Genomic DNA, 27,299 nt, shown 5'->3' with positions numbered 1-27,299 from the left:
AGCACACTTTCAGAACAGCCAAGTATTAAAATCCTGTTGGAAACCTGCGTTACAGAATGCTAATGAAGGGAGGTAAATGCCGTGCAATGTTGAACGACAAAATAAAATATTGTTAATATAACTTTATAGCAACATAATAATTGCTTGTTGATTAGTTATTGCATATAATATGAATCCAAATCATTGCTAACAGTATATGTGGAAGATATATATGTTCCGTTTACTTTGACGACATGTCGTAAACCAGAACCGGATATAGTATCACTAGCAAGATGGCGGGAGAAAAGCGTGAATCAGGTCTAACAACATTGAATATTTTCATTATTTATATTTTACCAATTTCTTACTATGATTAAATTCTCGAGCATATGTTTCGTGTGCGCCCCAGACAGACAAACTAAATCAACCCTAGTTCAAATATCGGTGTCAGAATTTGCCTTCAGCAACCCATGCTTTTGGCGAGTAGAGAGGCAATAACGGGATCGGGTATCGAGGGTCGGTGCCTTGGCTGATGCATGTCATGGGTCATCGTATCTCTATGACGTGAATCAATACTCATGGCGTCAATCAGCGTATTATCTGGTCTAGACTAGATTATTTACAGACATCATATTGGTGTAATGTTACTGAGTGGCGCGTTGAACAGCAAACAAAACCCCCCAAAATGTTCAACTCACATGTATCGGAGCCCATGTTTCAAATATTCACGAGTCAGATATACATAAAAAAAGGTATAATAACAGTATAATTTTTAATTCAGTGTGTAAACGTTAGTGATAAAACGATTTGTTCAACATACGTACCAAGTGTTACTCCACAGACAACAGTTTATAATCATGATAATATTTGAAGCTGTTGAAAAACAACAATACTCAAACTCAAAACTCATTTGGAATATTTTTCCATTGCCTAGCAACAAGGATTGTCCCAGTCTCAGAACTTAAGGGGAAACAAAACTCATAACAATTCTGTCACAGTTCAAACTGTGCTGCAAAAATGATATTCTGGAAATCCTATGTTCCCAAACCATTCATCAAAATGTACAGCCCTTACTTTGGAATTGTTTGTGTGTCCAAGAACACTTAGAGGTTGAATTTACTCCGTGGAACAATGTATGGCTGTTTATAAACATAACAACTAAATAATGGAACTTTGTTCCCTTGTATTTACCAACTTCATACTTTTGACAAAATACTTTTTCCACTCAAATGTTTTGTGTGTTAAGGAATAAATGATTTCCAAAATAGCCTGTAAGCAACTTTAGCCATAAGTCTAAATTCTGAGTTAAATAAGAACACAATCAAAGTGTGAATTGTAGCTCTCAACTAGGGACCATGTGATAGTAAGGTATAAAAGTGCACAATGTTGGACAATGGAGTTAACTTTAGCCACTAGTGCAGTCTAAGTTCGTTTGATCATGTTAACTAAATGAATCACAGTCCATGCATGTGACATGAGTAATTATGTCATGCTTACACAGTGTTCACGAATGGTGTTTCAAAGTAACAGGACATTGGGTCCTGTATTAGTTTCAGATGTCTGTCTGACCCATTGAAAATTCACAGGACCCATAGAATAAAATTAAACACACATTTCAGATTTAACATTTCTTATAATTGGCATTGAAATTATTAACAAACATAAGATTTATTAACAGCGAACAAGTGTCACATGTCACATATAACAACTTCGATCAGTCAAAGTCATTGTCAAATATACAGTCAGACACTGGGTCCGGCGGGTTGTGTACTTTTATCGGACCGTTGCCGAATCTGCCGGATTTGTCAGAGGGTCCGACGCTATTCGTGAACACTGCTTACATTACAAGCATGGATGTAATATGAATGCTGTGTTGACAAACATCCCTGTACTGATGCATACCAACTCCTGCTCTTTCATTCCTGTTGTCAGTTCCTATGCCCACCAGAGGATGATATGTCCTTTCAACTGTGTAAATGTTGTAGGTCGTATCAAAGATGTCCAGCAGAGGAGAGTGCTGGATGAGGCAGCTCGGCGCCGTAGACAAAGGAAAGCCCTCGAGGCACTTGAACAGGACAACTTTTCGGAAGATCCTCATGCTGATTTGAAGATGAGCAAGAAGGCGCCAAAGTTTGATGAAGCAATGGATGCCAATGGTAGTAATTAAAGTACATTCCAAATATCTTTTGGTTTTGTGTAATTAGCAGACCTTGACAGGTCAGTGTGTTGCTGGTTACACAAGCCCCATTCTGACTGATGGTTTTAATATTACACAGTAATAATGTCTGTCGCTATATATGCTTAATTTTATCTCTATAGCAGAGTTAACTGTAACTGACAGTGTGTGTGTATGTCAGTCTCTCCATGTGTCTGTATGTCAGTCTCTCCATGTGTCTGTGTGTGAGGACAGGAATTACAGATCAGTTTTAATTAATTTTCAGTACAGATGGTGTTACCTTTATCAAGAAATGACTGTCATTAGTGTCAAACTGAATCTGAGTGTTGTATCTTAGTTTGCAATGGACAAGGAATGAGTGAATTAAAAATTTAAGTCACATCGACAATATTTCAGCCATATTGTGACTGTAATGGACAAGAAACATGATCGTGTGACGATGACAGAAACTTGATGAACAATAATACTTGATTGTTGTCTTTGTCAGCAACCAAGAGGAAGAGAAAGTCCAAAGGTGGTGATTTCAAACAACGATACCGTAAAAACTTTGCTGGTCTGCTAGAGGAAGAGGTATGAAAAATAAACATCAAATCACCAGATAGACCATTAGCCCAGTTATTTCAGTATTCACTTGCTGTTTATGTGTGATTATTCATATAGATGAACTTATTTCTTAGTATAAGCTACATTAAACCATACGTGAACCAACCACTCACCTTCTTGGCAACCCTACCACTCACCTGATGTTGCTCATTATATCAATCATTGGTCCATGTGTTAAATATGTGATGATTAACGGACAACTAGCTTGAATGTTGTTAACTACAGTGTGCGCCAACAAATGCATTTTTTAATTTTCTCATATGGTGACTACCGGTAATGTATATATAGATATACTACCATTTGATGAGTAGAAGAAGCTCTTGTATTGCTTACATGTCACCAGCGGAAATGTCCTTAAACCCAAACAGGCTGACATGGTTATAGCCATATTGGATGAGGTGTCACTGACATAGTTGTCTCCCTCGGTCTATTTGATCTGTATGGGGCTCGAGATTGTACTGGCTACTTCTGGAAATATGTGTTCAGAGCTAAATATAAACGGCTTAATGCATTGTAATCGTCAGTCCAGATTCCTGGAGCAGCAGCCATTCAGGGGGAACTAATCTTGGTATAACCCAACCTCTAGGGGCATATTGGGGATGGAATAATTCCCCATCAGCCTATGCTGGTCACCCAAGGCAATGGGCGATGTGTGGGGTAGCCCAGTGGTTTAAGCGTTTGCTCATCACGTCGAAGATACAATGTGTGAAGCCCATTTGTGGTGTCTGCCACTGTGATATTGCTGAAATATTGCTAAAAGTGGCGTAAAACTAAACTCACTCACTCACACAGGGCAGCGCGTTGATTGCATCTCCCTGGACACTGAGTGACAGCACTGGCATAATATCAGTCACTGGTTTGTCTGGTCTAGACTTGATTATTTAACAAACTCTGATTTAGTTGGAATATTGCTGGCAGAGTCATTGTCATGCTCTAAAATAGCTCTAAATTTCTGCAGACACAGTTTCTACTGGTTCATTTCAATTCATGTACATACAGAGCAAAACGTGACTTATTGAATGATAGTGCATTCATAACAGCAACTACTTTTGGATTACTTACAGTCTCTTAAAAAAAAAGAAGTTGTAACAAGCATGTGTTGTGCTTGATTCACTTCTTAAAGTGACAGACAAGCATTCTTTTTGTAATGTTGATTTTTAGCTGTGTAGAAATGTAAGATCTGAGATGTATTTGTTACTTGTTCTTGAGCTGAATTTAAGCAGCATGTCATGTGATGAAGTGTCGACAGTGGTTGATTGGCTCAATGTTAATGTGTCTGTGTCATGTTCCAGCAAATGCTGAACAAAGAGGAAGCCTCATACTTCAGCGCCGGTGTTCCTCCATCCAAGATGCCGCCTCGACATTTCTGTGCTGTGTGTGGATATCCTTTACACATCAACAAACTTTTCATTTGGATTTGGTTATTTCTCATTTGAAATAGATAACTAAGGGTTTCCTATGACAATAACAAGTCTTTGAAACTGTGAAAGGTATTTAGAATTTGGGAGAACATGAATACACGTCACCTTTATAGATAACAACTTCCATTATTCTGTGAAAATAAATATACACAATGCCCTATAGAAAGTGGTCAAATGTAACATGATGTACAGTCATGCCCCGTTTATCCGGACACTTGTGGTTTTCTTGAATTTGTCCGGATAAACAAATTTCCGGATATCTGAACCACGGACCATATGTAAAAACACATACCAAAAAACGAACATAATATACCTCAGACGTAATCTTTATTGATAAGACATCAACAAATAACAAGGCATACATAAATATCATCTTGTCAAATACAGTATTCAAGTAAATAACACGCGCGAACATGCCTGTGCATGCATCTGTCTGTCAAATGCTAGCAACCAATAACGAAACAGTTCTGATGTCATCCACGCGTTCACATTGTTCCTGTATCTAACATAAACTTCTGGATAAAAGTCACTACCAAAACCAATCACAACTCAAAATTAACTCTGTGTCACCTCGCTAATTACAGGTAGTTAATCCTCTCGCGCTTCAAAGACTGCCGATTTCTTTTATGTTAGGGCACGCAAGGCCACTCAGTAAAATGCGTGTGTAAACATACTGACCGGTGCTCAGCCATCCGGATATACAAGGAAAACATGCATATGATTTAGTGTTTTGTATGTGAAAATGACCGTCTGGTTACGGAATCCGGATTTCCGGATAAGTGAGTAATTTTACAACATTGTGAATTCGTTTTGAGGAATTTCCGTTTGGAAGGCTATTTTTCCGGATATCTGAGGTTTGGATAAACGGGGCACAACTGTACTCAGATGTAGACTACCAGTTGTCTGGCCTCCATTTTCGGGGAATCTGTGGTGGCTGAGTGAGTTAGATCGTTGACTTTGTGTGCTGACGATTAGGTGCCTGACAATGAGAGTGTGAGTTCGAATCCTGGATGGGCCTCAAACCAATAAAAAGTACCGGTACTAGAATCTGTAGTTTACTGATAAAGTAATCCCAAATGTCACATTTTTAAAATCACTTATGGTTATTTAACAATAATGATTAGTAACATATATCAAGACCGATAACAGCTTATAACAGAGGTTTTCTAGGACATCAGGGGGAAAGCTAGTCATCTTTCTTCCCAATGCCCTGTGGCTTTAGGCATCCAGGCATCTATATAGAAAAATGACATTTATGTGTTAAATCTATTCCAAATGATAGACAAATACTTCCTGAAAACCTGTTATAAGCTGTTATCGGTTTTTCGTGTGTAAATGTTTGCAAGTCTTTTCCAAGCTGATTTTGAACACCAGAGGATTATTAGGAAACAAATTTTCACAACCGACTTAGGAAACTGAATCTTGCACCAATGTATGTCTGTTACAAAGTGTCACCTGTTTCCTTGACTGAGCACGTTCCCCTCCAGTTACACCTGTGTTCAGTGTGGAGCTCGTTACTGCTCTGTGCGATGTCTCGGGACACACCAGGACACTAGGTAAGTACAGGAAACAGTATTAACTATTATCTTTGACTAGGCTAGCCTGTATGAAGACTTGCACAACAAATCTGCGGATGAGGAAGTTTAAGGGGTCGGTGAAGGCGATCGGGCATTGTTGTACATTGTTGACTGTTGTATGTGATTACCCATGTCTCTTGAGCACAATTATGCTTGTTTTCAGAAGCAATTAATTTAGATAAGGTGATTTATGGTTTTGATGCTCATTATATCAACCACTGGTTTATATGGTCTGGAATTAATTATTTACAGTCTGAAGTAATAGTTAAGGCTGTCTAAAAAGATGGGAAGTGTTATTAACAATTATCAATATGGAAATTGTGTCGATAATGTCATACATAAACTATTGTAATGAAATAAAGTTTTAATTTACCCGAACAATACACAAAACTAGGATCTATTCGTGGGCTGTTTCAAAATCATGTACAAGAAACTGGTTTTTTTTTTTTTTGGTAGGTAATCCATGCAAAAATGTGCCACCATTCACCAGTGATATGAAATGTGTTGAATTCTTTCACACATTTTTGCTCAAGGTTACTTCAGTGATATTAATCGATAATCGTTTGATGTTTACCTAACGATCGTCAATCTCAATGATCTCTATTGATAGCCTGCCCTAGTGGTGTAAACATATTTATCTTTTATAAAGGTGTTATAATTATATATGTGAAACTGATCTTTATTTTGTCCAGGGGTTATTTCTGAATTGGGAGTTCATGGTTTGCTTTCTCTCTCCTGCAGATGCCTGAAATGGACAGCTTGAGACTGAATTGACATCAAGTACTTGGTTCACATACTTAGTGCCAGATGCTGCCTAGATAAGCTTCCCCCAGAAGATGAAGACAAAACAAGCGGCTGCTGATAGTGATACAGCTTGCCGGTGTCTTGGCTGATGAAAAGGAGTGAGTCAAACGACTGTGGCTACCTTTTGAGACTCTGGTGCTTAAGAGCTATGGAGATGAGATGTAGGCTGTAAATATGTGACGAGATATCCCATTTCCTCGACAATGAGAAGTATAGTATTCACAGGGGCAGGGGAGGCAACTCCTTTGGAGAGAGAAAAGATCAGGGAGGCAACTCCACACAGCCATAAGTAAATCTTTGAAATAGATGTTCCGTCAAGGTTGGCTATTTCTAAAATGATAAACCACTGTACTGATTGAACCAAGGCTAGACTTAAAGTCGCCTTTGATCCTTGAGCTCAATAAATACCCACATATTTAATCGATTTTGATGTCAGTAAACCGATAATATCCCAGAGCTTTAGTTAGGCTACAGTGATGGCAGTCAGACATCTTGTACCCAATTAACAATACCAATGTAAGACATGTTGCTGTTCAGAGGCAAAATGCCCTATATGTACGGAGGTTGTGCAATAAATACTATTTTTGTCAAGTGTTGATATCTTGAAATACAAAATGTAATCAACAATATTTGGTCACGAAGCCATGTCATGATTAGGTTTAAAACACAATTGTCCTCGGGTGAGCCAGGGCGAGTCTTTGGCAAGGTGAGTGAATGAGTGAGTTCCGCTTTCAAGAAACTTCATATCAGAGTGATTTCAGTTTAACATCACTTTGAGCTAAATTTCAGTTGAAACATGTAATGTAAGCTTAATGAGAGGGGAAACTCTGAAGTGATCATGTCTTTGATACTGGGATGAGAATGTGTCTTTAAAGTATATTTTAATGGCCTGTATCACACTGTGACCCAAGATGTAGTTGAAACCCTGTTGATGAAACCAACAAACAAGATAACGTATAAGAAAGTAAGAATATTTATGGATAACAACTTCTTTATTATATATGATGCAACGTTTCGGTATGGATTCTTATACCGTTGTCAAGCAAGAGTGAAGTACTACAGCACAGACCAGGCTTATATACATGAACAGGGATTAAGTAATAACAACATGTAGGACTGAATGAGGGGGATTAACAATAACAACAAGGCACGGTGGCAATAATGTAGTGACAATAGGAAGCCAATGGTGGTTGATGTAAAAAACAAAATATACATGCTGATGAGATTAATTAACAATGATAGCTGAGGTGCTCTAATCTGTTGTTTTTATGAGATCATTGTATGCAGAAGGGATGAGATATCCCTGGTCTCTGTTGATAACGTAGTCTTGGATTTGGACGTGTTATCGGCTTTGCTGTGAGACACACCCGTCGTTTGAGGGATTACTGTGCAACACAACAGATTCATTCGATGGTCACTGGTCAGGACAGCTAATGTCCTCATGAGAAAAACAGATGCTGTGTCCAGATCAAACCTGGTAAAGGGTACAGTGTTGTGTACACTACACACTGTAGTCTGGTCCAGTTCCCTGACCAACTGCATGGTCTGTTTGAAACAGGGTTTGTCCGTAGAGTGAAAGGATAATTGAAACAGCATCTGTCCGTAGAGTGAAAAGATAATTGTAACAGCGTCTGTCCGTAAAGTGAAAGGATAATTGAAACAGCGTCTGTCCGTAGAGTGAAAGGATAATTGAAACAGCATCTGTCCGTAGAGTGAAAAGATAATTGAAACAGCGTCTGTCCGTAGAGTGAAAGGATAATTGAAACAGCGTCTGTTCCGTAGAGTGAAAGGATAATTGAAACAGCGTCTGTCCGTAGAGTGAAAGGATAATTGAAACAGCGTCTGTCCGTAGAGTGAAAGGATAATTGAAACAGCGCCTGTCCAGAGTGAAAGGATAATTGAAACAGCGTCTGTCGTAGGAGTTAAAGGAGTGAAAGGATAATTGAAACAGCATCTGTCCGTAGAGTAAAAGGATAATTGAAACAGCGTCTGTCCGTAGAGTGAAAGGATAATTGAAACAGCGCCTGTCCGTGGATAAGAGTGAAAGGATAATTGAAACAGCATCTGTCCGTGAAACAGAGTGAAAAGGATAATTGAAACAGCGTCTGTCCAGAGTGAAAAGATAATTGAAACAGCATCTGTCCGTAGAGTGAAAGGATAATTGAAAAAATTGAAACAGCGTCTGTCCGTAGAGTGAAAGGATAATTGAACCAGCGTCTGTCCGTAGAGTGAAAGGATAATTGAAACAGCATCTGTCCGTAGAGTGAAAGGATAATTGAAACAGCATCTGTCCGTAGAGTGAAAGGATAATTGAAACAGCGTCTGTCCGTAGAGTGAAAGGATAATTGAAACAGCGTCTGTCCGTAGAGTGAAAGGATAATTGAAACAGCGTCTGTCCGTAGAGTGAAAGGATAATTGAAACAGAGGCAGCGTTAAACCCCCTACATGTCATGTCTTCTCAAGCTGGAATATTGCTGGAGAGCGAGCATCCTGTCCGCCAATTGCTCGAGAGCGAGTATCCTTTTGGCCATTATCATGGCACAGGGACACAAGGCAACTAACAGGATCGGGTGGTCAGGCTCACTGACTTTGGTCGACACATGTCATCGTATTCCAATTGCATAGATCAATACTCATGCTATTGATTTCTAGATTGTCTGGTCCAGACTTGATTATTTACAGACCACTGCCATATTATAGTTGTAATACTGCGGAGTTCAGCATTTAACAACAAAACAATCAACCAATCTTTACAGAACATAAACAACTACTACACACATACAGTTTTAATATTTTTATTTCATTTTATTTTTTGTACCCGATACTGGGTTACAACTGATTAGACAATGATAAAATTTTCATGATTATTTTTGGGCTATGAATTTTGTGATGTTTTTTCCTTATTTCAGTCACTGAGATCTATGTACAATTAACAAAACTATTTACACTTCAACTGACTTAAAATACTTGTAACCTTGGAAGGTATTTCGTATCTCAAGGTATAGTAAAAAAAATAAAATAAACAATGGAAGAACAAATATGCCAAAATGAACAATGATAGATTAGTGGAGGATGCTTACTTCCGAAAATAACAGCAAACAAAAGACCCTGACACCCCTCTCAGCCTAAATGAGCCTGTCCATCTCTTTGAGAAGGTGATGCCCACTTCAGGTTTTGGGGTGCTGCAGTATGTTACCCTGTCAGTGATGTACTGGACAGATTCCTTCTGCTGTTACTTCAGTGTCGGGAAACAATTACTACTGTTGCCTAGGTGACGATATACAGGTAGATAATGCTGCATTGGGTATCAAAGGATAAAGTTCAATGCTTGGATAAATCATGCCATTTAAGTCAATAAATGCAGGAGCTGTTTCTCTGGCAACAAATAGAAAATATGAATTTATAAATTTTTAAAAATATATTTTTGGTGATTTACTTTTTAACACAACATGGTTAGCTCGTCTGGGTGAAGACTAAACAACTACTTCCTTATGGAAGACAAGGTAACAGTCTACTGTCTATACAGGTTTAACTTAAGGCGAGATTGAACTTTGCGAAATTAGTGAAGGACGAGACAAGTTCTTTCTACTAAGTCAACACAGTAAATTGTGGACGTTTTGGCCCCGACGAGCTACCTCTCTAAAAAAGTGGGTCAAAGAAAAAGCTTGTGTTTCTGACACTGAAGGCAGCATTTCGATTACAACAGCACTTCCAACCATCTGGGATGGCTCGTTACGGACATGCAGCTAAACCACATCGACTCTTGTTGAAGATAGCATGCATATTTGTATTAAGTCAATATATCAGTACGGGCATAATGCACTAGGGTATTTTTTGCATATTTTATGATCAACACATTAAAATCAATCTAATATGTAAAAAGAGTAACAACAGTTTAAGTAAATATTAGTTATATAGGTAATATCATCAATACACGTAAAGGCTACAGTGGGCTCTTACCCACAATGCATCATCAGCAATAATATTGAACTAATGCAGAAAGTGGTGTTTAACAGTAACCATGGTAACAGTAACAAAAAAGCATTTGCATAACTTGAAAATAAACGTTTGGTTTTCTGTCATGTGTAGAACGGAATCGTTACAGTTTGCATTTTGTCAGAAAGTACAAAGCAATTGTTTGAGTACTGGTGATGACGAATCTGGAATGTATATGTAACGCATTGCTTAAAACGTTTCAAATGATGAAAGTATCGAACATTGTGATAAAAAATTCATGTTCACAAAAAAATAATTTGTCTCCGGAGACAGAAGGCAACACGGCAGTATTGCATGACAGTACGAAAATAGAAACTCTTAACACTTGAATAAATTTCATTACACTAGGAACACGACATCACAATTACTTGCATCTTCAATCCCACGTCGACACATTTCTAGAAGAATATACATAGGACAGGTGCTTGCTTGCCCCCCATGCAGTTATTTATGAAGGCTTTACGTACAGCACTTGGGGCGCCTTCAGTTTCATCGCTTATACTGAGGGGAAGACTTGAGCTGCTTTCTTTGCAGCACTGCATTATGGGAGAGTATGCTCTTGGTGCCTTGACAATGTCAAGGTCACAACCGAGTCGTGACAAGGTGAAGGTCACATGTGCCTCATGTTACTTGGACAATATATAACAACCACTACCAAAGTCAAGGTCACACTTGTGCCCTGACAAGGTCAAGGTCATGCAGCAGATACGGTGCTATGTCAGCAAATTACTGCTTGCTTACAGGACGGTCGTAGTCTCACAACTCGACACTACGTAACAACAACAAGGTTCTCTCATATTGACCACAAACACAAACCACTAGGAGGTGGTTTAAACATGCCAGGGGCCGAACCCACCCCTCTGAGCTAGCTCCCAGTCTCCGGCAGCAGTACCACTTCTTCAATACTTATAAGGCAAAAAGACAGTACAGCACTCCATATTTTTGTCTTTACACAATAATACACTGATCAATCCAGTCTAAGTAATAATAAATACCAATTATCTAAAATATTGCATAGTAAAATGTTGGAATTTTCCATTGATAATGTACATCCATGTTTAGGGAACTACCAATGCTTGCTAAGCTATGATCTTCCACTAGAGTGAAAGATGGTCCAATCATAACACTAGGGGAGGGGGGATATACACAGGAGGGAGGGTGGAGTCAAGCCAAGTTCACAAGCTCCTCAGGGGTAAAAACATTATGTAAATGTAAATGACACTGTTAACAATGGAACCTAATATAAAATCTCACAAAAAGTCACTTGCAAAAGGCAGGCAGGCCTTGAATAAAAAAAACAGCAAATCATACCTCGTACTTAAATACGTATATTGAGGCCTGGGAACACTAATACTTCATGCATGATTGTGCCTGCACACCAGTACATGATTAAAACCTTTCAAATACATGAAGTAATGATTACATCACAATGCCATCTTTCAGACATCATGACATCACAATGCCATGTGTGACATCATGATGACATCATAATGCAGAATGTGACATGACAACATCACAACCAAAATTGTGACATGATGACATCACAATGCAATAGGTGACATGATGACATTACACTAAATATTGTGACATCACGATGACATCACAATGCAAAGTGCTGCATTATGATGGCATCACATTAGATGGGATTCCTATGCAGATGGCTATTCTACTATAAATATTCGGTGATAATATATGAAGGCTGAAAGTGATTCCCTCCCTCTACCCAACCCCAGTTGTCTCCCTTTGCCCTGAAAATATAGATTCTTGGGATTGGAATAGTAGTCATTAATATTGATATTTCTCCAGATCTTATTACAAAATTAATATTTTATTTTTTTGTATTTTTCCATTGAAAATACAAAATAAACTACGAAACTAGTACTTTGAGCTTTTCCCTGATATTAAATTTTTTGAAAATACATGTCTTAATATTTTATAAAACTACATTTTGTATAAATGTCACTTCTCAGACATTATGGAATCCATGAAAATCAAACAGCACTGCTCCGATGAAGTTCCTTTTCCACAAAAACCAGACATTAACCTTGAACTGTCTGGTTTGCTCAGTTGTCATGGCAACACCATGTCCATCTGGTCACATTTCACAACCATGTTAACAAATTATCCATTTTGTTCGAGCTTAGCACAGTTTCAACATCCTTCAAAAGGTCATTGCTGATGTCCTCCTGAAACAACAAATTAAAGCCATTAGTTTCAAAGTTGTGTTGAGCAATGTAGCAATTTTCTGTCCATACCAAAAAAAGGGACACAAGAAATGGGCTCATATCACCAGCTGCCTAAAAGCAAATCCTAACTACTATGGCTAGCCATCGACCAGTTTTGGGTCAACAGATTAGCAGACAATCTTGATGCATGTGATCTTATCCCAAATGAGTACATCAATGCTCATGATGTGAATCACTGGATTATCTGAACAAGATTGGATTCTTTAAAGGAGTGAGTGAGTGAGTGAGTTTAGTTTCACTCAGCAATATTCCAGCTATATGGTGGCGGTCTGTAAATAATCGAATCTGGAACAGACAATCCAGTGATCAACAGCAGGAGCATCGATCTCCGCAATTGGGAACTGATGACATGTGTCAACCAATCCAGCGAGCCTGACCTACCGATCCCGTTAGTCGCCTCTTTCGACAAGCATGGGTTACTGAAGGTTCATTCTAACCCGGACCTTCACGGGTCCGGGGATTCTTTAAAGGCCACTGGAATACTGCTGAGTACAACTTTACATGACTACCAAATAAGAGCAGTTTTACATTTCTGTGAAATAATATGTTTACCTGTAAACTCGGCACCAAGTCATCGCTGTCCATGTTTGTGGCATCGCTGCTGCCGTCTACACTGCCCATTGGGGTCATATCTATACTGCCAAAGTCTCCCTGTCCAGACAGTTTAGGGCCTGAAACAAATTTGTTGTGATGAGTGAGTGACTGGGTGAGTGAGTTGGGTTTAATGCTGATCATTACTGCTGCTCTATCACTATGTCAGTTTAACATGGGAGAAAATACCAAGGGGCAGAATTCACAGACAGATCACACTCTGAGTAACCCATGAGCATTGCTTAAATAATGAAAAAATACAAGGATTAGGAAAATGTTGTGACTGAAACCCTTTATATTAGGATCCTGACATAACAGATCAAACTCTGCACCAACTCTGCAGACAAAGATCCTTTAAGTGAATGAAACTATAAACAATGTAATACTTATATTTAAGAAAATCAGGAATGATATATATATGATTGTTTAACATAGGCCTTCGTATTCTCATAAAAGCTAAGGTACAAAGTAGAAGCACTCCCTAAATTTTATTTCTAAACAATCCTAAACCTGACTTGATAAACCCTCATTAACATGCAGACACACAACAATGCTTGCCCAAGTTGTTTATTACAAGAAAACCCTGCACTACACCAGGGCTGACTTCAGCTAGAGTTGTCTCCCTTCCATCTGCAGAGGCTGCCCAGCTCCTGTGATGCCAGCCCTTACAAGCCTTCAACACTGGACTTTTCTTTACAGAGTGCCAAACAATTTACCGTAGTTTGGATGTATATTCAATAAACATTCCTCGAATCTTTGATTTCTCATTAAAGTATTCCATTTGAGTATGAAAAGGAATGCACGGTCAATTGGAAAGTTCAAAATAGGAATCTCAAGGATGTTCAGGTATTTTCAACACCAAAAGAATAAAAGAAGTTAAAGAAATGAAAAAGGCATGGTAACTGCCAGGGAAATCCTACAGTTTTCTGCCTAGCAAATTGAGGACTGACATATATTGTCTGAAGAAGCATGACATTTGCTGCAAGAGATGGTGTAGGTTAAGGACATCACATTTATATCTTATAAACATTTATCTCCGATAATGCATGCAGATTCTCAATGCAATCACATCCACCTTGACTGAACCTATGAACCTCACTATGTGTTTCCTATCTTTAAATTGGAGAGTGAAGTGTCATACCGAGACAAAGTGGCATCATGCCTTGGGCAAAGCTCACCAGTGCCTAATCATTGGTCTTTCAACAACTGGATCTAACAGTCTTAAAATATGTTGGAAATAAAACTCTGTATTGACCAATCCAGGTGCAAAGGCAGTGAGTGAGTTTAGTTTTTACGCCACACTCAGCAATATTCCAGCCATATGGCGGCGGTCTGTAAATAATCGAGTCTGGACCAGACAATCCAGTGATCAACAGCATGAGCATCAATCTGTGCAATTGGGAGGTGCAAAGGGAATTCAACCCCAAGATTGTCATAAAACTTCACACACATACTCAAGATATATTAGTACTGGGATTACGTGTTGAAAAGGCTGTGTAGTTGGAATATTGCTGAGTGCAGCGTTAAACAGCAAACAAACAAAACATTCTTGATTTAAATGAAAGTTTCTACCAAGGGAGAAACTCCTACCCACCCCCATCTTGTGTGTCCATATCTTCCATGCTCAGGAAATCTTCAGGAGTTCTAGGTAGGCTGTAGTTTGTGCCCATCCCACCTGTAACACAAGCCACAACATTCACTACACAAGCTGAGCAAGGTTTACAGATCATACAGCTGTAAGTGTACATTAAAAACTTGCTGTTGTAACATCAGTGTTTCCGCTGGCATTTTCTACAGCTGGACATTGTTACCGGCTAGCATTTCAAATGCTGGTCATTTGTAAATTGTACCGGTCAAGTGATCATGCTTTTCATTGTGCGCGAGACCTTGCACCCTAACAGCCAATCAGCAATGTTTTGGGTTTTTTTCTTTCTAAAACTGCTATTTTTTATTTGACAACATTTTGAAAATGTCATTGTCATTGTGAAAATGTAATTTTTTTTCGATGAGAAATAAAATTGACAGAGGTAATTAGAAAATTGATTTTAAAATTTGCCAGACTCGATGACCGACAGCCTTTGAAATTACCAGACAATGTAACTTTGTACTGGTCAAAGTCTGGTATATACCGGATAGCAGAAATAATATAAACATACAATGACTTTACTACTGTAATACATTGAATCCTATATATCATCTCATGATGTTGTCATGAGCATGGTATAACTGATTGTAGCATGGTTACATACCAAGGCCACTGTCAGCACTTTCTTGTCGGGAGTGAAGGTCCGACGTCCCCGTCTGGCCGAGGAAAGGGTCAGTGACCGATGTCATCTCATTTGATTGCACCAGTTTTGGTGTCTGCGACTGTATCTGCTGCTGTTGAGCCTCAGGGTTTCCAGCGAGGTTGGCACGGATCAACATTTCCTGGGAAGAGTAAGCAGAGATGAATACTATTTCCATGGCACTTACACCAATTATATCAGGAAAGTGAAGTAATCATGCTTCTTTCAGTGAATCCAGGACAAGTTTTCGGTAGCAATTCAAGCAGGAAGATGAGCAAGAAATATTCGGGACCTATTCTCAAATGTGACAAACAATGACTTCTTGGGACCTATTTTCAAGGGAGATAAGCAATGACTTCTTGGGCCCTATTTTCAAGGGGGTAAGCAATGACTTCTTGGGACCTATTTTCAAGGGAGATAAGCAATGACTTCCTGGGACCTATTCTCAAGGGAGACATGCAAGGACTTCTTAAGACCCATTCTCACAGTGAGACAAGGACTTCTTGACTTATTCCGCCACTGAATCGCCACAGGGAGACAAGCAGGCAGTAGTGTTACCTGCTCTACCAACTCTAGTCAGTGAAACCAGAGGTATTTGATACATATTCAACCCAAGAATCACCAGAGACTGACAACTGACTGACTGAGTGAGTTTAGTTTTACGCCGTTTTTAGCAATATTCCAGCAATATCACGGCGGGGGACACCAGAAATGGGCTTCACACTTTGTGCCCATGTGGAGAATCGAACCCGGGTCTTTGGCGTGACGAGCCAACGCTTTAACCACTAGGCTACCCTGCCGCCCCTGAGACTGACAAGCAAGGGGTACTGTGGATCTATTCTGCCCAGTAATCACAATAGGAGACAAACTCAGGGACCATGGAATGATTCAGCTCCAGAACTCTTGTAGGCGAGGACATGAGAAGAGCGTTCTCATCTACTGACCTGACGAGCAATCTCGTCCTGTCTCTGCTTCAACCTCTCCTTCTCGCGTTGTAGATGATGTAGCTTCATCTGACGCTGCTGTTCCTCTGGTGTCATCGGTCGCTGGCCAGGTGACATCGGCTGAGACGGTGGACGATTGCCGCCCATTTGTTGCTGTAACCTCATCCCCGGACGTTGTAGATGTGCCGCTGCTTAAAGAACCAACATGCACACGGTAATAGTCGGCCATCAGTAACAAATTTATATCTTAAATGAATTTATAATTTACTTGAATCAGTTTTGTGTTTATACAAGTATTATTGTTAAAGTCATTAAGCACATGCCAAAAAGGAAACCACTGTGAAGTGGATTCAGCCAGGACCAGGCAAACTGATTATTCCACGGGTAACGATCCAAGCCCTCAGGGTCTTATGATATGGAATCGCTCAATTCACAGCCCCTCATTCCTCATTTAAGTCGTCAACCTATCATCACCTGGAGTGAGTGAGTGAGTGAGTGAGTGAGTGTTTTATGCTGCTTTAAGCAATATTCCAGCAATATCACAGTCGGGGCTTCAAACATTGTTCCAATGTGGAGAATCGAATCCGGGTCTTCGGCGGGCAGAGCGAATGCTTTGACCACTAGGCTAGCCCACTGCCCATCCCTGAGTAATGTTGAGTAGTATATGAAAGTGAACCGGTTTTAGACCACTTCAAACAATAATCCAGCAACCTAACAGGGGACAGCAGAAATGGACTTCATGTTTTTCATCCTTAAAGGAGTCAAACTAAGACTTAAGACTTGAGTGAAAGTTGTTAACTTATGTGACTGCCTCTTTCAGCAGTATATGAAACATCTGACAAATGGACATACGTATATTTGGATGAAACCAGCTCGTTGTGCGGCTGAGGTGGTTGATGTAGTAGACCTCTCCCTCTGCTGTATACGCCCTCTCCCAGCCTTGGGGGAGTGGGGTGCTATCTATGGCTTGTTGTGACTGCGAGGGGCTGCCCGGTGGCTGGGGAGGCTGACCCGACTGCTGCTGCTGTTGCTGTTGCTGCTTGTTGAGGTTGTTGGTGCTGACAGATTTGCGTGGGTCTTGCCATGTAGTAGTCTGAGACAAATGGCTGCAAGAGAGAAGAAGCCATTTTGAGATTGTCACGTTATTATTGGAAAATTAAAAATACTTTTTGTTAAGCCACTATGAATTATCATTCTTAAATATTTCAGGCTTACAAATGAAAACAATATTTGAAAAGGATAGAATCATTACAAATTATTGAAATCAGTATTTCTGAACAATTTAATTTAAGCAAAAGAATTACTTCAAAATAGAGTTGCAACATATTTCTGAAGAAAACTGCAATCTTAAAATATTATGAGTTAATGTATTATCAATAATATTTCCAATAATGCAGTTATTGAGAATATAATGTTTATACTGAGTTAGTCGTATCTATACAAGTTTATACATTACATCAAGTCAGTGTTACATGAGAGGTAGTATATACATAAATATCAGCAAACCAACTTCGATACATAACAATCATGATCCAGGAGACTGAAAGGATTCCAATCACGTTTAACGTTTTCAAAATGTTCTCTTAAAAGTGAATAAGGGATATTTGATTGGCTGTGATTCTATTTTCTCAAAATAAACTTGTTTCAGCAGTGTCTGCCAAGATGCTAGAATGTTTCAAGAACATAGACACTGGAATTAATAAAAGTCAAGGGGTAGTTGAAGTTTCATGTATTGCAGTTGGTTTGCTGTTGTATCTATGATTAACAAAGCTAAAAAAATAAATCTTTGACAGAAGGTACTGGGCATCCCTGACAAATGTTGACAAACTGGAGAGACATGACAGGAAATGTCACCATTACCCTCAATTTAGATGACCAACAATGACACTACAATCAAACACCTCAAGGCTGCCATGATGAGGATATAGACAATAGAAATGACACAACACACAAACGATAATGGAAAATTGAATAAAATGCGAAATAAGGAGATTTACTTCACTGCGACAACAGACGGACGAACAATAGCTCAATCTTTTCACTGCTACGACAAATATATGCACAATATATAAATCTTTTCACTGCTCCGACAGTTGGACAGACAATAAATCAATCTTTTCACTGCTACAACAGATGGACAGACAATAAGTCAATCTTTTTAGTGCTACAACAATATATGCACTATATGCCAATTTTCACCACTACAACAGATGGATCGACAATAAGTCAATCTTTTCACTACCACAGACGGATGAAAAATAAATCATTCATTTCAAAGCTACAACAGTTGGACAAACAATCAGTCAATCATTTCACACCAATTCACTGTCATTCAATCATTTCACTGCAACAACAGGTGAACAGATTTCTATTCCACCAGGTGAGACTAGAAAAATAACCAATCACCTACAAACTACGACAGATGACGGTTGAAGTCAGCTGTAATAAACAAGGCAGGCAAACATAAACTTGGTTAAGTGTTTTCTGGTGTGCATAACTCACTCACTCACAAGCTTTGTTCTTGACTGTAAGAAATGTTTTCCCCTGTTTAGGGTACTGACAGACTACAAAGTAACGGGACTGACTTCCATTGCAGGGTGACCTTTTCATTAATTGTAGAAATCATACAACTTCTTTCAATAATTGTAATAATTGCTCAATTCATTGTGGTCAAACCAATTTCGCGTCCATTTCATTCATGAATCAATCAGTAAATTATCTCTAATTAGTGCTAATTACCCCCCAGCCTGACTAATGCGCTGGTATTTCAAAGTGGGACAACTTGTCTACGTGCTACGACATCTGTAGTGTAGTAATACTATAGTTCCATTACTACAAAAACCACTACATGGCTAATCATTAACTCTTATTGACCATATTGGAACAGTTACAAAATAAAACGATGACATAAACCTCGGGTTTCAGGGTCATAGTTATCTCAAGGTTCACTCATTATGTTGTAGGATACCAGGAATTTTACACGAATTTAATTATTTCTTAAAATTATACAGTCGTTACCAAACTAATAATGCTATTGATGTAACCATAGCAACAATTAATAGTTTTACAAATACGTCACATATAACATGAACGAAAAACCAAGAACAAAGAAACAATATTCCTCAGTTTAAAATTAAATCTTCGCCAGAATAGTTTCCACAAGTTTGACCTTTTAATGAGGGGAGTCAGTCTGCCTTCCTTACTCAGGCAGATACTTTGCCATGACTTTCAACCTTTAACGATTAAATAACATAGATGAATTTCGAAACAGCAATTACATTCCTTTAGACATGACTACTGCTATAAATATTTCGCGACATGTCGTTTCACCACATGTCCTTTAGCAACATCAATATTTTGGCCATTAATAATTGAACCCTGTACATCTCAGGAGCATCCACATCTCAAGCCAGATTCAACAATAACCCATTAGCATTGTGAATCTTCCATGTTCCCTGGGCTGCAAGGCCAACAGTAACATTACCATCCTTCCAGGTACCCATTCACAGCTGGATGAACAGAGGCATATTGCCAACATGGTCGCCGTCTAAAGAGAGGCCAAAAGTGCTTCAGTGTGGGACAAGCCAGAAGCCCTTTCAACTCTTGGGAGTCAAGTAGCACAACATGATCACTCACCCAGCTACTCAATGCAACCAGCACTGCTTAACTTCCAGTAATCCCTAACCAAGTTTTTCCAACAATCTATGTGAGCCACTGCAAACTGAGCTGATCATTTCCCCAGCAGTGCAGACTCGGCAGAATAACGCCTTCCTTGTGTAGGAACATGATTTACATGCTAGCACAGCAACCAAAAAAGTGTAGAAGCACTGAAGAGCTTTGTAAAAGGTAATACAAGCCAAAAGGCATCAGCTGTTTCGTGCCACGCCCACTCTCAAAGCCACTCAAGCATGACAGCTGGAATTCACGCCCCTGGTTCAACTAAGTCAGTATCGCAAAATGTAGTTTCTTAAAAATGTGAAACTTTTTCAACATGTTCATTGGGTTTCATTTTAGTTGTGACAGAAATAGCCCCATTTATATATATAGCCATAGAATGAGAGAGACAGGCCAGTTAAATCATTTTCAGATAAAGCCACGAAACACCAGAAACATTAGCTTCACAATCAGTTTTTTGTTTTTCTTAACAGCTCTTTGAGCAATATGTCAGGTATATAACAGATGCCAGTAAACAATTTAGTGTAGACCAGACGATCCAGTGATTCATATTGTTAGAAACGAATGATGCCGTAACTGCTTGAGGACAAACTATCAACCAAGTGACAGAGTCTGAAAACCAATCCATTTGGTCACCTCAATCAGGGTATTGAACCTATGACACTGACAAAAGCAAGAGATCTAACTATTGTACTATCCTATTTCGGATCTTTACAGTTGAAACCCTGAAACAATTATATAGGAGACTGAGTACCAGCACGACCACCATAATCTACTTCTTTCTGTGACAATAAATTTAGCCATTAATTATCAGATGAACAATCATAAATATTAATTCATTTATGCATTATTTATTTAAGGTAATCATTCTTTCAAAGGTAATTTAAATTCAGAATAATTTATTTTCATTATTGAATCTATATCTTGTCTTTCTTAAAGCTAAAAAAATGATAAAACTTTTAAACAATGAACTCATTTCCTGAAAACAAAAAGAAACCATGCCCAGGTCCCATAAAAGCTGAATGTGAAAGCAATCTGTTACCTAGGATACTTGTGTTTACCCAGAAGGCTGTTCAACACTACAACTGTCGTGTTTATTATCGCATCGAAAGTAAACTTGGAGAAGCAAGCGGATATGATAGAAGGCAGGGTTATTTACTTCGCCAACATCAGCCGCCGCAAGTGCATTGTTCGGCCTGTGGACAAGGCAGACCAGGCCGCGCTCCAAGGAGAGGGAGGGCGACCATCTTTGCAAATGGCCACCACCAATTGTGTGCAGGGGAAGAACCGGGTTATGACGTCCCCGTTTGTATACATATGCAAAATGTGTACACGTCCCTGTAGGATGTTCCTCTGTCTAAACACGTTAACTTCGAAATATTTGCAGTTTAAGTAAGGGATGTCTTCTTATTCTGAGTTGCAAAAAGAGAAGATTTTGATCGAAACAGCAACTTCTGGTTAAATTTACTGACAGGAAAAAGTAAACTGGTACATCTATCTACATTAATACCCATCCACACAAAATCAATACTTTAACTGACAAAGTTGCTCAACTTTAACAAATTAAACATATTATGAAATAGTTTTTGGTAAATGTCTGTGTGAGTGACTGCGTGATTGTGGGGACTTCAACATTTCTGACAACAAAATATCACGGTGCTATATCCTGTGTCACCTAGGTGCCTTGGGATAGCCTTTAGTAATGAAGGCTACAGACCATGTGGTTGAAGAAACCATTGAGAATTTCTCGAGTCCTGACCTAAGATGAATAACATCGGTAAAATCAGGATTTGAACCACAGATTGGTGCATCCTGGGAACTAGGAGAGGCAACCCTGTACAACAAAAACGTCCACTAGGGTACACTGGATGGGTTGGAAATGATGGGTGGATCAAATTGCGTCAACTCAGGATTTGAACCAAAGATAGTCGCATCTGGGAATAAGGGGAGACAACTCTGCTCAAGACAGATATGCACCTAGGTACCCCAGGTGGGTAGGCAATGGATGGTGGTTTGGGAAGCGGTATGCATGTCGAGCGGGTGGGTAGGAAGGGAGATGGGTGGATGGTAGGTCGTGAAAGAGAATGTTTGGTGGATATAGGTTGGGAAAGAAAATGTAGGGTGGGCTATAGAGTGGAAAGGGAAAGGTGGGATGTAGGGAAGGGAATGCTGGGAGGTGACGAGAATGTTTATTGCATGTAGCGACAACCCATGATTGGGCAGTAATCTCACTGGGAGTATGGCTACACTTCCTTTCTCAACCACATAGAAACTGGGGGAGTAAATATTTCACATGTGACTCATCTGTCGTACCGATATATTCAAACATCCATGGCCAAGCTGCTGCAGGGAATGGAGAGAGATAGTCGAGCAATGAAAAAAATGTCAAACTTGACACATCAATATTAATGTAGCATTGCAAGTGGGACAAGGATTGAACCAGTTCACTCGCCTAAAGACCTATTAAATTTTTCTTGCATATTAAATTTGAACACATCACATTCTTCTACCTAATGACAAGACCAGGTTTTCAGGAAGATGGGCATATACTTTATCAATGAGCTCACTGTTTATCCACAAATAGCATAAGAAGAATATTACATATGATATAACACATATATGGCATAGCTGGTGTGGATATCCTGTAATTATATCACAGCAGTAGGGTGAACTCTTAATGTTAAACAGTGATACATATTAAACCTCACTTCACACAATTATTGAATATTGTAGATGCTGTGCTAAAGTCTCACACTACTCCTTGAAAATGGATTATCTAGCCAGATAATTTACAATTCTCAAATTTTATTCGCTTAAATAAGCGACATTTTTTTTCTTCAGAAATGTGATTGGGACTTGGTAGCAAATCAGGACTGAATTATCATGATGTAATGCAATATTCATTTGTTAAGAATGTGTATCTAATATTTTACTTTTAATGGTTGTATTGATTTACAGCAATGGGAGAACTATTTTCATTTTGGTCGGTCCACATTACACAAAATACAATGTTGCTCAGTGACACCTGGTAGATATCAGGGATATATACACAAAACTGGCTTCCAAGGAAAGTATAGCTAAACGAAACTGGATCACAATGCTCTGAAGAACATTGTGATGTCATAGGTTACTATGACATCACAATAAATTAACAGCTTGTCTGCTGTACCTTTTACACTAGTGATTATGTTTTACAACTGACACAAGGAGGAAGACGGATTTTCGGAACACCCCTCACAGATAAAAGTTAAGCCTCTGCAGTCTGAGTTTGAAACTTTCATTGACTCATGTTCATATATCTGTATGGAAGCCACTGAGGGAGGATTCTCGATATATCGTCAACATTGACCGGAGTATCACTTGCATATTGTCCGAATGCCTTCGGCCAGTACGCAGTTTACTGAGGATGAAAGTTCACGCAAATATTGGATGGAGAAAATCCCTCCCTTGGGCTTCTCAAATTCCTCAAACACTTCAAAATAAAAATGTGTAAAGTTATGATTGGAATTTTGAATTTCTCCCTCACTCAGTAATGTATGAGAAGAAGCATCTATTTGTCACTGTCACTTTGTAGATATTTCAAATGTTTACCCTGAAGGAAGGCAGCCATCTGCTGGTAATAGCAGTTGATAGGTGGCGCTGTTTCTTGTCAAAGACTTATTGTGTGATCTGAGCTGCAGTCGGCAATATATTAGCTAGAGTCATCCTAGCAGAGCCCCCTATCACAACTGTGGGTGCTTCTAGCAGATATCATACAATATTACATATGATGTGTGATACACAGTATATAGCATGGCAGACACCATGGGATAAATCCACATATCCATGATTAAGTTCAGATCTGATGTTTCAGTCTCAATTACCTATGACAATTTCGCAAGTTTGTACATACTCTGCCAGATGTAACAAATTTGCATCTGGTGAAATAGACAGATGTGCATATGTACAGCCCTACATATTTCACCCCAGTCGGCTACACCCAGACCACCAATCTGCCCTCCTGACAAGTAAACATCTGGTGATGGAAGTAGCCCTCAATGACGAGTAATACCAGTTTCTCCATGCTATGATTTTGCTACAAATCTCTGTCTGCAAGTACAGGCTAAGAACTTTTGAAGACTTGTGATGCAAGTTTTGTCCCAGTGCTTTGGACCAGTCTTTGAAAAAAATATAAACTCAGAATTTCGAAGAATGTGATGTCTGATTGCCTTATGTGTCCATGTTTAGGACAGTGGGTCAAGATAAGAATAATACCAGACATTAGTGCCAGATTACAGTTACCTTGAATATGTTACAAATAATATGCTTCAAACATTAGTATGATGCAAAACTATGCATGGAAATGAATAATTAATTTACTGTGGCCTACTTGAATAAAGTACAAGAGTTCTCTGGACAGACGCAGGAGCTGATGAGTGCTAACAGACAGTTTCAGTTGCTCATCTTGTTTCTTGTTTTTGTACAGCAAACAAAGCAAACCCTGTCCCAGAAATATCCAGTCCAAATCCAAGCGAGGAGACCAGCCATCAATAATTACATAACTCATTACCAATTATCAAAAGATTTCCTTGGCAATATTGACGATTAACATCTTCCTAAACCCGAAATAACTTTAAGAACCGGTAATAGATATTTTGAGAGTATTTAGGAGCCATGTCTGTGTAAAAGCATGAAAAAGTTCAGGATTCTGCAACAGATATATTGAGAGAATATTTTGGTAGCGGCAAATCATCTAATCTTGTCTGCAACAGGAGCCTGCATGACGAGACGCAATACCTTCTCATGTCTCTGGGGGCAGCAGTTACCTCCCTTTATTCTGACACGGGTTAGCAACACCTTCATAAATATTGGCTATTTTAAGTCGTCAAGCCATGCAACCTCCTCAAAGTTTCTAAAAACAGGTACTTTATCTGGCTGCAGCGCTCGAAATACAGGAGCCTCTTTCAGGAGAAGATACTGACATCACCAACGGAGAAACGATCCTTGAAGTGTGGCATTCTTCATTTACACCCATGGAGAAGTGCCGTCTGCTCAGCTGAAGACTGGGTGGCAGTAGAAGTGGGGAAGAAATAAATGTTGGGTTGGTTACACGGAGTGGGGTTAAGGTATGAACCCTGAATTGTGACATTTTTCATTTACACTTACTCCCGTGAAGAAGTACCGTCTGCTCAGCTGAAGGGTGGTTGGCACTGGAGGTGGGGTAGAAATAAATGGTGGATGGATTACACAGAGTGGGGTTAGGGTAGGAACCTTGAAGTTTGACATGCTTCCTTATGGAGAAGTGCTTGCAGAAATGATTGGGACCAATCCGAAATGATTAGGATGAAGATGTCAGGACAGTAGAAGGTAGCTATGAACCATGGGGTGGTGCAAAAAGAAGGAATGGGGAAGAAGAGAACTGAAACATATTATGTTGTTAAAAGGCACTGGAACAGTCCAAACATGTCACACTGCTCATTCACATTCACCAGCATTCACAATAGTGAAAACTCCAGTGCTTGCACTGCTGAAACTTGATGCCATCATTGTTTAATCCAAGCCTGTGAAACTGATCTACATTACAAACACAACTTATGTGTGTTCTGAATACTGCTTGCCTGACAACTAACAATAACTCTCCAGCCACCTCGTTTATTTTTAAAATCTGTGAAAAATCTCCATAAAGAAAATAATTTGATCCTGAAATGAAGTCCTTCTGAAGCACAAACGTGCAGTGAAAAACCATTACAGCTGAAGTCAGACAAAGACATGAAAACATTATATACACAACTTGGTCAACAAAAACAGTCCACAAACCTACTTCCAACCACTGAAACACATACTGCTTTCTTCATGACTAATGTTATCAACCAACCTGACCTTACACATATTTTTCAAGGGTTTGAGGGTTTTAAATGATAAAATAGTCCCCATGTTGTTTAAACAACAGATCTTCTGATCTGAGGTCTGATACCTTGTCCACATGACCAAAGAGGTCAACCCTGCGAGCAAGCAGACAAGATCTGGTCATCATCAGCAGGATGACTCCACCCAGTACTACATATGGTGCCTGTAATAGAGAGACGAACCCAGAACCACTAATGTTCAGAAGCACAGCAAACACATTTGATTAAACGCGAAGTAAGTCGTGATAGTTTTGTACGTTTCCCTGCAGGTGTTTTAGTGTTGCCTACCATGGTGTATATATCTGCCAGCGCGCTTTCTCCAAAACCATGGCAACCAGACAAACAAACAATAACAGCACTTACCCAGTGACATAAATCCCTACGAGTGCTGGTCACTGAGACATAATATAGGAAAACGGCAGCATTCATAGCAGTACTTCCTAACTTTACTCCCTATAACCATGTTAAATCTTAATATTCATGGAGACCCGTGAAGGTCCGGGTTAGAATATTGATCTTCAGTAACCCATGCTTGTCGTAAGAGGCGACTAACGGGATCGGGTGGTCAGGCTTGCTGACTTGGTTGACGCATGTCATCGGTTCCCAATTGCACAGATTGATGTTCATGCTGTTGATCACTGGATTGTCTGGTCCAGACTCGAATATTTACAGACACACGCTATATAAATGGAATATTGCTGAGTGCGGTGCAAAACTAAACTCACTCAATTTAATATTCATGGAAGATACAAGAGTATTAGGACTAATGAATCAAAGAACACTATTTCAGTTTTGATACAGTTGTCAGGTGAAAATGTAACACAGCAAACATCGGTCAAACCCAAATCATAGATTGCTGTTTCTACACACATTCATACACAGTGGACATCCAGATTGTGATCTGAGACTAGTCTTATGTGTATTCTATTTAATATTTTCTTGACAACCGGTTAAGAATTTACTTCAGTATTTCTTTGTATTAAGGAGGTACACAAATAAAAAGAAATCAGAAAAGAAACTCCCGGCAAACCTAATTTTCAACCAATCAGGATACAGACTGATACAAGGCAGACTGCTTTTCTCTCTCTTGTTTAAGATAACATACACATAAAACATC

General features: G+C 39.2%; 2 protein-coding genes across 4 annotated transcripts in view; one reads left to right on the top strand and one right to left on the bottom strand.

The window, feature by feature from the left end:
- Nucleotides 1-249: 249 nt before the first annotated feature.
- Nucleotides 250-7,146, top strand: LOC124277299 (zinc finger HIT domain-containing protein 1-like). Its single transcript, XM_046712951.1, has 6 exons — nt 250-297; nt 1,965-2,135; nt 2,643-2,725; nt 4,051-4,139; nt 5,655-5,735; nt 6,498-7,146. Exons 1-6 carry the CDS (start codon nt 273-275, stop codon nt 6,517-6,519), a joined length of 471 nt encoding a protein of 156 aa, XP_046568907.1. The 5' UTR covers nt 250-272; the 3' UTR covers nt 6,520-7,146.
- A 2,195-nt stretch (nt 7,147-9,341) lies between these two features.
- Nucleotides 9,342-27,299, bottom strand: part of LOC124277297 (transcriptional coactivator YAP1-like) — a 43,853-nt gene continuing 25,895 nt past the window's right edge. For 2 of the 3 annotated variants that reach the window (XM_046712948.1, XM_046712950.1), the window contains exons 2-7: nt 17,475-17,728; nt 16,623-16,813; nt 15,643-15,820; nt 14,988-15,068; nt 13,355-13,473; nt 9,342-12,742 (exon numbers count right to left, since the gene is read on the bottom strand). In XM_046712948.1, the coding sequence (XP_046568904.1) occupies nt 12,659-12,742; nt 13,355-13,473; nt 14,988-15,068; nt 15,643-15,820; nt 16,623-16,813; nt 17,475-17,728 (907 nt within the window). In that variant the 3' untranslated portion in view covers nt 9,342-12,658. The remainder of the gene's footprint in view (nt 12,743-13,354; nt 13,474-14,987; nt 15,069-15,642; nt 15,821-16,622; nt 16,814-17,474; nt 17,729-27,299) is intronic. The other variant, XM_046712949.1, reaches the window with a different exon arrangement.

The sequence above is a fragment of the Haliotis rubra genome, unplaced genomic scaffold, assembly GCF_003918875.1.
Source record: "Haliotis rubra isolate DU_JTF1 unplaced genomic scaffold, ASM391887v1 Scf22, whole genome shotgun sequence".
Taxonomy (NCBI): domain Eukaryota; kingdom Metazoa; phylum Mollusca; class Gastropoda; order Lepetellida; family Haliotidae; genus Haliotis; species Haliotis rubra.
Note: the sequence above shows the minus strand (reverse complement) of the source record. Positions and strands in the feature narration are given on the sequence as shown.

Excerpts from the sequence above, each read along its gene's own strand:
- LOC124277299 (XM_046712951.1), top strand. The coding sequence starts at position 273 with ATGGCGGGAGAAAAGCGTGAATCAG. Across the intron at positions 4,140-5,654 it reads CATTTCTGTGCTGTGTGTGG|GTTCCCCTCCAGTTACACCT; the intron begins ATATCCTTTACA and ends TTGACTGAGCAC. Across the intron at positions 5,736-6,497 it reads GGGACACACCAGGACACTAG|ATGCCTGAAATGGACAGCTT; the intron begins GTAAGTACAGGA and ends TCTCTCCTGCAG.